Raw genomic sequence first — 11,393 nt, 5'->3', positions numbered from 1 at the left:
TTTGATTCCAACCTACACCCAGCCCCGCCCCCTCAGCTTGACGTCACGTGACATCATATTTGCATACTACCTGAGACTGGGTGTGACGCTCCCCTTTTCTACGTCTTGTCATTGGTGGTGCTAGAGAACCAGCCCTCTTCCGGGCGAGCCAATCAGCGGCCCTTGGGACACTGGGAAGCTGAAGGGGGCGTTATGAGGGTGGGGTCTTGGTGTGGATCGCTAGGCTTATTGACCAATCATCCTAGGAGAAGGGAAGAGATAGCCGCAGATTGGTTGGAAGGGGAGGTCTGGGTCTCTGTAGGCCAATAACAGCTCTGGGCTGAGGCGGCCGGTACCCGCCCCATAGGGCAGATAAGCAGCGGCAGCGGGGGTTGGGGGGCTGTGTGGGGCTCGCTGTGGGGCCGAGACAGGCAATCGGGCGCGCGATGGCGGGGGCCGCAGCGGGCGGCAGAGGCGGAGGTGCCTGGGGTCCAGGGCGCGGAGGAGCCGGGGGGCTCCGGCGGGGCTGCTCTCCTCCAGCCCCGGCCGGCTCCCCTCGGGCTGGGCTGCAGCCGCTCAGGGCGACGGTCCCCTTCCAGCTGCAGCAGCCGCACCAGCGCCGGGACGGGGGTGGCCGCGCAGGTGAGCCGGGCCTGGAGCGGGTGCCGGGGGAGGAGCCGTTGGGGGAGGGAGGGCGCGTGACGGGGGGAGGGGTACTGGAAAAAGTGTGAGGAGAAAGTGGATGCGGTCGAGGGAAGAGAAACTGGGGCTCTCAAAGTCCGCGAGGGCTGAAGGAACGAGACTGGGAGCTGTGAACGTGGGGTGCACCGCTGGGACGGAATGTGCAGAGAGTCGCGGCCCGGAGGTGAGGGGAGGGACCTGGCAGATGGAGGGTGGCTTTGGGGGCGTAACCGAAAAGTAGGCAGGGGTGTCGTGTGGGGGTGAGTGGAACATGGAGGGGTGGGAGCGAGGTGTGAGGAGGAGTGGCGCGGGGTGGGGGCGCCCGGTGCAGTGGGCTGGCGTTGGGAGTGAGGAGCCGGTGGGCTCTGGACGCTTGCACGGGGAGGGGGAGGGGCATGGAGGAGAGCCCCGTGGAGCCATGTGTTACTTCTCCTGCTCGAGTTTGGCCCCAGCATCCCTCTCTGCAGCGCTGGAGTTCCATTCTCCACCACTTTCACGTGCGCTTCCCTTTATGCCATCTCCTGAAGCTGATTTCATCTCAGCCCGTTGAAGTAAGTTAGTTTAACGGCTTTTACCACAGTGCAAAGGCTACGCTCCCGATTCCCTGCATTCTTCTCCTTGCCCAGAAGTTGTATGTTCCCAGATCATTGACCTGCTTAACATGGCTGTCTCATTCCAACCATTGCGTGTGTGTATAGGACCTGGGCAGTTTGCTCACTGCCTTTCCCTCCTTCCCTAACCAAAGCTGTTTTGTCCTGGGCATTACCAGCCAACGTGGCAATGGGGGTGAGGACTACAATCAAGTACACAGTGGCAAACACCCCACACTCTGAACGGCACTAGAACGGTTTCTTAATAACAGCTTGATGTGGTGGGTGTGGGGAAAGTAGGGAGGAGCAAGCCTAACCTTTCTTTCACACTCAAAGCTGTGATGGATCTCACAAATGCGAGCACTTAGGAATGGGAAAAAGAACCTACTTCCATGAGGAGGTTGGCAATAAGTTGAAAGTGAGGCTTGCATTTGATTCACACCAGATGTGAAAAGATCATTGCACACTTCCAAAGCCTGGGTCTCTACCAAATGTACAAAAGTCATGGTCCTTGCCATCTTACTGGCTAATGACATTCTCTAAACTGGAGTCTCCTGAACTTTGGTAATTACTAAACTTAGTTGCTGCACAGCCCCCTCTTGTTGCTACAGTGCTACTATAGGTTCTTGCTAGGTAGGAATGAGATTAAGAGGGTCTCTGAGGAAGAAAACCCCCAAGTCTACCTGGACCACCTCACAGTAGGTTAGCCACACATCTTGGAACACAGTTACTTGGTCAAATCTGGTAGCAAGATGGTGACCAAGTAGTAAAAGTATGCGTAGAATCCAGTGGTATAGAGTAAGGTAATGCTCAGATAAACTCATGCCTTTGATGAACATAAAGCAAACCACAAGACTGCAAACCTGTTCGTTTTGTTTGGGCTCCCTTGGAACCCAGGGAAGTTAGCAGAACAACAGGCACCAGAACTTTAGTTAACTTTAGTAACCTTTAGTAGAAATCAATAGAAAACCTGCCTGTGTAGAAGCAAGAAATTGGTTAGCAATCATATTTTAAGAGCAGTTTGCTATAAAAATGAGGAATGTGACCTGCTCCTTTTGTTAGGCCAGAGGCCCTAAAATACTGGTAAACATGAAGAAAGCAAGACAACTGTATAACATGTCAGGTGATTTAGGGCAAGTTGGGTGGATTATTGCTTATGGAGTGAGCTGATTGATCATTTCTCCACCTATTAATATGCCAGAGGTGTTAATATAGTATTTGTCTAGTGAGTACTGGAATTATATGTAGCTTTTCAGTAAAGCAGGAGAGAAGAAAAATGGATGGAAAGAGTTGCCTGAGCGTGTAGTCTTCTTTGCGGCCAAATGTTAGGGGAATATATCTGGCCTTTGGTTTGGGGCACATCACATCTTTTGCATGTTAATTTCAGTGTACGTGTGTTCACATTATTTCCATTCATTAGCCTTTGGGAAGCAGCAGGGTGGTTTTCCCTAGGCCAATAGGATATATGAGGTAAAGGGAAACCCCTTGCAGTCAAGAATACTTAAGATAATGGTATTGGGAGTGAGAATGCCTGGGTTTTAAATTCAGGTTTCTGCTTTTAACAGCTATAAGGCTTTGAGGAAGTTAACCTCTGTGTCCCATTTTCCTCATCTGTGGGTAAAAATATGTACATTATATGGCTCAGTGCCCATAGCGAAGTGAGTAGGGCGCCAGCCACATACACCAAGGGTGGCCGATTTGAGTCCAGCTTGGGCCTGCTAAACAACACTGACAACTCCAACCAAAAAATAGTCAGGCGTTGTGGTGGGCACCTGTAGTCCCAGTTACTTGGGAGGCTGAAGCAAGGGAATCACTTAAGCCCAAGAGTTTGAGGTTGCTGTGAGCTGTGATGTTATGGCACTCTACTAAGGGCCACATAGCGAGACTATCTCAAATAACTAAATAAAAATAAGAATATGTACATTATAGGAATCAAGTGAGTTAATAAAGTGCTTAAAACAGTGCCTGGCACATAGAAGGTGCTATAAAAGTGTTTGCTGCTACTTATATTGTTATTATTCCTTCTACCTAGCCAAGGTGAGAGCACTGTTGGCCAGAGCCCATTGCCTTTTCAGGCTTCAAAGAACAAACCCAGATTGATCTGAAACCAGTACTGCAGGTTTCAGAATTTCAGGGCCTCCTTTTGCATTTTTATTCCCTCATCTTTTAAAATGAGCTTTCTAAACAGGGCTCTGAAGCCCAGCTGTTTTTAAAAGGTGTGTGAGCTGGGACTGGGTTTCAGGAACAATTAAGTGTCGTCATTGTTTCTCGTGCCCATCTCAAAGTGATGTAACATACAGAGCTGTGAGTTATCTACCCACCACACACCCTGCTGTGTTCTTCACAAGATATATTAGACCTTGTAAAAAGGGTTATGGTATAAAGAGCGGGAATCATCTGCAACCATTCAGTGTATAAGGGATAGCTTCATAAAGTGAGGACTGGCTTCATATTTATGAGTGTGGGCTAGGAAAGAGGAAGGCTGAAGAGAATAGAGAGAAATATGAAGGTCAGCTCTAAGGAAGCTCAGAGCCCCTAGTGGATAGAAGAGCCTGTTAACTTTTATGTTCTTCCAGGACATACTAGGACTAGGAAATGAATTGTTCTGGGTTCCAGTCTCACCCATCCTGTTTGGTGTCTCTGTCTCCATATCTTTAGAATGAAGACAATGTTTAATCAAGCTTTGCAATTTATTTCTCCAGTGGACCAGCTCCCATGGGGGCCAACTGGATGCCAGGGAAGCCAGTGCTGCCTCGGAACCTTCTGTGTCCACCAGAACCTTCTTAAACCAAGGGTTAGCAATATGGCTGATAGTTTGTATCTCACTTTCTGCCTTTTTATGTAAATAAAGTTTTATTGGAACATAGCCACACTCCATGGCTGCTTTTATGCTGTCAGTGGCCGATTGAGTAGTTGTGAGGGAGACTGTGCGGCCCACAAAGCCTAAAATATGTATTATATGTCGCTTTGAAGTTTCCCTACCCTTGTCTAAAACTATGTGCCTGACCATTATTCCTGTAGAAAGATCAGTTTTAGGGTGGCGCCTGTGGCTCAGTGAGTAGGATGCTGGCCCCATATACCAAGGGTGGTAGGTTCGAACCCGGCCATGGCCAAACTGCAGCAAAAAATAGCTGGGCATTGTGGCGGGTGCCTGTAGTCCCAGCCCCTTGGAGAGGCTGAGGCAATAAAATCGCCTAAGCCCCAGAGCTGGAGGTTGCTGTGAGCTGTGATGCTACGGCACTCTACCGTGGGCGACAAAGTGAGACTGTCTCTAAAAAAAAAAAAGATCAATTTTAAATGTGTGTAATATACACTCCTCAGAAAATCCTAAGAGGGTAAAGAAAACTTACAAGCCTGCATCCCCACTCATATTTTAGGAGAAAAGAGGTCATCTGTTTCTAGTCAGTTCTCAATCTTTGTGGAAGATTGTCACGTGTGAATCCAGACTCCCCACCCCCACTGTTGTCAGGTGACATGTGTTCAGTAGACATAAGCTAATTTGAATTTACATAAAAGCTTAACTGTTAGGCAAATTTGCTCCCCCTCCTCTCTTATATGCTTCTTTCCCCCATCCTAACAACTCACAAGTAGAGTGAGCACATCTCAAAATCAGATGGGAATTACTTTAGGCTTATTTCCTGTTTTGAATTTTTCTCATTGCCTTTCATTTTTCTGAACAGATCATTGAGAGCTGGGAGTAGTCTGGTTGCCCTAAAATAATTGACTTCCCCACAAAGACATTAGAGGAATAGTTTATATTGAATGTTGATAGGTTCCCATGGATGGCTGTTTCATAAATATAAGGCAGAATTGTTATTAGCAATGCTATTGATGAGTATTAAACTCCTTCCCCTTGCAATGCTTTGAAAGCTTAGTCCTTAGGGGATGGATATTTAGACAGGTCTGGAACAACATAAAGGAGGTTGCATTTTAGAGATCCTGAGAGAAAGCCCTCATCAGACTGCGGTCCATGTGGCCCCTGGTACCAGAAACAGCCTGGAGATTAGAGTTCTAACCTGTTTATACCAATGAGCTATCTTGCTATAATGAGGCTGTGGGGGGGAGGGAGGCAGTTAAAATCCTTAAGAACTATAGTTGTCCGTCTAAAACTTGTGATTGAGACAGCTTTTGTTTGGGAAACATTAAAACACCAGCCCAACACTGCTAACTGTTGCTTTTGACAGCTTTGCCAGCACCAGGCACATGGTCAGCAAAATGTACTGCTGAAGCATCTGACTCTTAAATGTTGTCACTGATGATATCCTTGAAATTGGGGGCTAGTTACCCTTGAAGTGCTTTATATCCCTGGTACCCAAAGGAGTATGGGTCTATGTGTTTTTCAGTCTTGGCTAACAAAGGATTATATGTTATGGGAGGGGTTCATCACTTATATAACACAGCTAGGAGATCTTAAAAGCCATTTGAGGTCAGTGGAGGAGGAATAAGAACAGCACTGGGCTGTGGTGGTAAAAGGACATCATTCTCTCTGGTTCCAGACGTAGATCTCTAGAATATTTGAGGCAGGATTGCAAAATTTTTATAATGGTGCTAATTTGGGTGTTGCCAAAGGGCTTGGGGAGCTTTAAATGCCAAGAGAACACTATACCTGCATCTTCTGTTGAATTTAGTAGGAATTTGGTGTGGTAGGCACCAGGGCCTCACTATTCTTGATTTTATTAGAACTGATCTATTCCTTAATCTTAATAGAACTCTTAGAAATAGAGTGTGCTCCTCCAGATTTTTTTTTTTTTTAAGAGACAGAGTCTTACTTTATTGCCCTCGGTAGAGTGCTGTGGCATAACAGCTCACAGCAACCTCCAACTCTTGGGCTTAGGTGATTCTCTTGCCTCAGCCTCCCAAGTGGCTGGGAGTACAGGTGCCTGCCAGGACGCCTGGCTGTTTTTGGTTGAAGTTTGGCTGTGGCTGGGTTTGAACCCACCACCCTCGGTATATGGGGCCGGTGCCCTACCCACTGAGGCACAGGCACCACCCAGCTCCTCCAGATTATAAGACTCTCATAGTGCTTTCCTTCCAAAGGATTCAGACTTCAGGCTATATCATACTCTGGAGAAAGTCTGGTATTGGAGTTCTTATTGACACATATATCAAATGCTATTTGCCTATAGCTCAAGTGCTCTGCCTACACTACCTGGGCTTACTTTTACCCCATGGGTGATTTGGACCCCCTTTTGAGGGGCTGGAAGAGAAAACTTTGTGTTTCTTTCCCAGTTCAGAGCAAAGGTGGATTCCCACCAGCAAGTTAGTTTAATGAGTGGACAATCTCTTGAGTTAATGGGTTCTGCTGGCTCTGAGATGGATGTTGCCCTTCTCTGTCATAGAAAAGGGAACAGGGAAGAGTGGAAGCAAAGAAAGGATGAGTGGGAAATTTTTTTCCCTCTGCCTGAGTTGAGTCTTCACAGAGAATTCCATTATTTGGTTTTCAGAGTATGAATTAACAAAACATTAGCCAAATCTGTTCACATTGTTAGGTCAAAAGCAAATCTTGATCTCAGAGAGGAAAGAGTTGTAGATGATATTTAAAGTTTATGAGTTATCTGTGCTCCAGTTTTTCTCCAGTTGTGCAGAGTTTGTGAAGGGGCCCTTGTTCTTGGGAACAGCTGTATGGTGGGAGAGTCTCATAACAGCTGGCTGCTAACGCTCAGACTCCAGCTAACAGTCCCCAGAACCTCCTAGTCTGGAAAACTCTTCCTGGCACTTTGCTTTCCCCTCAGGGTCACTACAAAGCTGAGTTCCCAGCTTTGCAGTCATTTTAATGCTTATCCTCAGGCCCAAATAAGCCCCACTTGACTTTTTCTGTGTGGGAGCACCATTGCCAATCAAGAGTGGCTTTAATGAACTTAAAGAATGCTATCAAAGTATTTCATAATAGGAGAATTTCATCCAGCCCCTGGGGGGCCTAGAACTGAAGTCTGGGCCGTGTACAGACATTTACCCTGCCCAGGCCCACAGGTTTGTGGGTTTGCTCATGAGCCCCAGGCAGCTGGCCTGGGGGTGGGTGGCACGCCTTGAGCTTAGCCCTGCCTGCTTATTAGCAGTTGGAGCTCCCAGCTCCCTAATAAAAGGAGTGGAGGTTGGAGAAGCCTGGGAAGACTCCTCTAAAGATTTTGCTTGCTCTGAAGCAGCTGGCCTGTGATGAGGGCTTGAGGAGTTTTTCTCAGAGGATGCCTAAGTGTGACTTCACACAGGACAGACAGTATTGGCCCAGGAAAGTTGTAAGTTTGGAGTGCTTCCTCTCTGAGCCCTAAGCTCCCTATCCGTGCAAATGGCAGGTGCCTTTTCCAGGGAAACTGCTTGTTAGAGGACAGCCTGGTTTACCCCCAGCTCTGTGGTTGGTTCCCTTATCATCTGATCCTAGATGAAGACACATAGGAGAACACTGAGGTATCATCTCCTTGAAGGCCAAAGTAGGATTAAATGTATAACTCTAAAAGTAAATCATTAGCACATCTATACGTGAATAAAATATAAATTCAAGCCAGGGAGGCGTAGAATGAAGGAATATTCAGTGTTTGGTGAGGTTAATTAGAGAACTGGGATGTTTTGAGTTGGCTTTTCTTTTTTAATTGGCCAATGTATTTATTTTCCCTATGGTTAAGTTAAGTTTTTTCTTCCTTGTCTCCCTTCCCTTTCAAAAGTGACATTCTTGTAGCTTTGTCTAGTCAGCTATGTTCCTTAATTTTCTCAAATCTCATGAATCAGTTCTGCCCCATCTTGGAAATTGTGTGCCTGCCTTTTTAAGAGGTAGGCACCTCATGTTTCAAGTTCAAGTGCAATAGAACTCACCCTGCAGCTTGAACAGATTTGAGTGTTTTTGCAGAGGGAGGGCCAAGGCAGATGGGGAGTGTCATGCCCAATAAACACTTGTTGGATTGAGTTGCTGGAAAGGCAGTGGAGTGGGGAGAGAGTCACACCTCCCCCAGGCTCACTCCTAATGGTCTTTCCCACTCCTGGTCCCCACATACTATCCCAGTCTATAATATCTCTCCTCAGCTCCTTACAAGGTAAAACCCACTTGAAGTGTTAGGATTCTCTCTTTCTTTAAATCACTAGTCTCCTATTCATTGTAGTCATTGGGCTTGAAGCCCAGCTGGTGGCAAAGACGTGGCATTTCCATGGATGTCATTGGTAGGCCAGTAGGTTCTCTTCCTAACACATTTACAGCTGGAGGCTGAGCTTGGGCAGTTACCAGGTTGATCCATGGAAACATCCAATGTGTAGGATTTTATGATTTTTGTTAAAAAGCCAGACTACCTGGCTTGAGGCTTAGAAGTGTATGGGTAAAAGGCCAAGGAGACAGAGATGAATACTGGCTGTCTTTTCACTCCATTTTGATTTGCACAAACTTCCTAGTAGTGTTCTACTGTATGGTAAGGAGACATAGGAGAAAGAAATCTGGATCAGTGACTTTTCTAGGCCAGGGAGCAGAATTACCTGTTGGTCCTAGCAGTGGCTTCAGAGGTGTGATCAGGCTGGAACCCCATGCCCCCAAGCACTGTTGTTTTCCTTCTCCTCCCCCAGTGAAATGGGGAAATGTAGGAGAGAGATGCTGATTATCACTTCCCATGCCCTGGACAATTACCCTGTTATCCAGTCTGTGTTCCCTGCCCTTAAGGTTGCCAAGCATGGTTCCAGTGATTTAGTGAAATGGTTTTATTAACCTGCCTGACTTTAAACAGCGTGAAATGTGATTGGGAGGATAGGCAGCTTCTCCTACCTCCTTCTCCCTCCTCTTCCCTCCCACCTCCCCACATTCCCTTCTCTTTAAGAGTTTTCTGGGCTCTGTGTGTGTCTGATCGCCCACACAGCTTTGAGAGAATCACTGTTGATAACACGTGCGCTCCCTACCCCACAGCTGCAGGCTGGCAGAAAACTGCGGCACAGCCCCTTTTGGGGGATTGTCTTTTCTAACTTGTGCCCATCAGATATGATATATCTGGGGGTGGGGTTGGGATGAGGGTGGATGGTATTTGGCATGATAGAGGGGAGGTACCCAAAGGGCTTTCAAAATATTCTGTAGTCTAGATTTAGAGACTGGGGAGAGGAGGACCATGTGAGCCACATCCATAGGGGACGTGCGCACTTAATCCAGAGAGCAGCACCTAGGCTTTTCCTCATTGGCACTGTAATCTGGAACTTCCTGGGAAGTTCTGTGTTCATAGAAGACTCAAGTAGCTGCTTCTGTGGAAAGTGTGACTTCTAAACTCTGGAAGGGCCCAAACTTTATCTGTATTTTTCAGGGAAATTGAGAATATAGATAATTTTAGTTTTGACAATGTGGTGCATTTGTTTAACTCTTTGGTGCTTCTAACCAGAACTTTCAAATGTTTCTCTTTGAAAGAGAGAAACCTGGAGGTGCCGGTGGCATTTCCTTGATTTTACAGACAGGGAAACTGAGGCCCAGAAAGGAAGTAACTTGCCCCAAACCATGTGACTAAATAAAGCCTCTTTATTAGGCAAATGGCACGTCCCACATATGTATGAAGAAACTATTGTGGATTTCAACCCAGGCTGCCATCTGTTGCTGCCTGCCTAGCATACCTCCAGCCTTTGTTTCCCTTCTCTTTATATGCCTGTATTCCAGGAGCATAGATTTCATTTGTTAAATGAGCAAAAGAGATTGGAAAATGGGCTGGAAAGAAGTGTGTTTCTTCTTTTATACCCCATAGTGACTGTCTATGTCATAGGTACCCACTTGGAAGATGGTAGTTACTACAATATTTTATGTGTGAAATAGTGGTGGCTTTTGAGGGTTTCCATTTGGTTTAAGGTATGCAGTTTCCATGTGGAATGAGTAGCTAACCAGGGACAGAGAGGGCACAGGAAGCAAATGGGGTGTTTCTGCATTTATGGAGTCATGGTCATGGTTACTGAACTCAGGGCCATGTCAGAAGACATGCAAAGATAGAAGAAAGGATATTTTTCTTATGTGTCATGTGAAACCCTAAAAATAGCACCTGGGGATAAATGTGGGCATTGCATTCCTATGGCAGGGTGTAGGTACAAGTGGCATTGTGCCATGATGACGGTTTAATCCTCCATGTAGGGAACCCCTGGTGCACCTGCCCACACATACACTTCTGGTGGGAAAGAAGCCTCAGGAGACATGTGATCTGCATGAGCATATACCCGTCTCCTAGCTTTAGGCTGACTGGGAGTGGGGCATTGTAATATGTGATAGCGCTCTTCTGAGACGGGCATGTGCCCACAAAGGTGAATAGCATGGACTCGAACTCCGGCAGAAAGCTCCTTCCAGGGACTTGGTATTGTGGAGAATTGCCTAGCTTGACTGTTAGGGGTTACCTAACCCTCCTGGGAGGGTTGTGTATACAATTTGTTAATGTTTCAAAAACCATATGCTTGTGTGAAACCTTGTTTTCCCAATTACTTCCCAACCTCCTAAGGTAAAAGCCCATTACAACAAATACTGCAAAAACACTTCTGTATAATAAAGCTCTTTCCATGGTTCATATAAATGCTTTGTTGTTGTTTTTTGTGCGGTTTGTTGTTTAAAAAAAGAAGAGAGTAATGAACAATCTTATGCAACTAGTACTTTTTCTGGCCCCTACCTGGGTATATATGTCTGTCTCTCAAGCAGAACACTTGAGTGCTCCTTTGCTTTGTAGGCACAGAGAAGGGACGAGAACTGTGGAACCATCACAAGTAGCAAGCCTGTTTGCTTTCTCTTCATCTCGAACCTCCCACCCTCTGAAGGTTCCTGTTCTTTTCACGCAAAACGCCACATAAAAACCGAATAAAGGACTGTGTGTGTGTTTGAATGAGTATGTCCTGAGTGTGAATGTGTAGGTGTCGAGGAAGAAGTGCATATGAGAGAAAGCAAACAGTAACGCAAATGGGTAAATGTTCATAGGTGAATCTGGGCAGAGATTATATAGGTATTCTATGTACTATTCTTATTCTTGCATCTGTAAATTTGAAATTATTTCCAAAAAAAATGCTTAACAAGTGAATATATACTAGACTAATGCAAGATACCAGAATGAAGTTTTTATTTTTATTTTTATTTTTTTTCTTGAGACAGGATCCTCAAGCTGTCCCCCTGGGTAGAGTGCCGTGGCATCTCAGCTCACAGCAACCTCCAACTCCTGGGCTCAAGCGAGTCTC

General features: G+C 46.2%; 1 protein-coding gene across 1 annotated transcript in view; it reads left to right on the top strand.

Annotated features, from left to right (window-relative positions):
- The first annotated feature begins 381 nt into the window (after window positions 1-381).
- Window positions 382-11,393, top strand: part of FAM117A (family with sequence similarity 117 member A) — a 53,453-nt gene continuing 42,441 nt past the window's right edge. The window contains exon 1 of the mRNA XM_012802920.2: window positions 382-621. Coding sequence (XP_012658374.1) covers window positions 426-621 — 196 coding nt within the window. The 5' untranslated portion in view covers window positions 382-425. The remainder of the gene's footprint in view (window positions 622-11,393) is intronic.

The sequence above is a fragment of the Otolemur garnettii genome, unplaced genomic scaffold (assembly GCF_000181295.1).
Source record: "Otolemur garnettii isolate 467f Iridium unplaced genomic scaffold, OtoGar3 scaffold00018, whole genome shotgun sequence".
NCBI lineage: Eukaryota > Metazoa > Chordata > Mammalia > Primates > Galagidae > Otolemur > Otolemur garnettii.
This window is presented reverse-complemented; position numbering and strand designations above follow the sequence as displayed.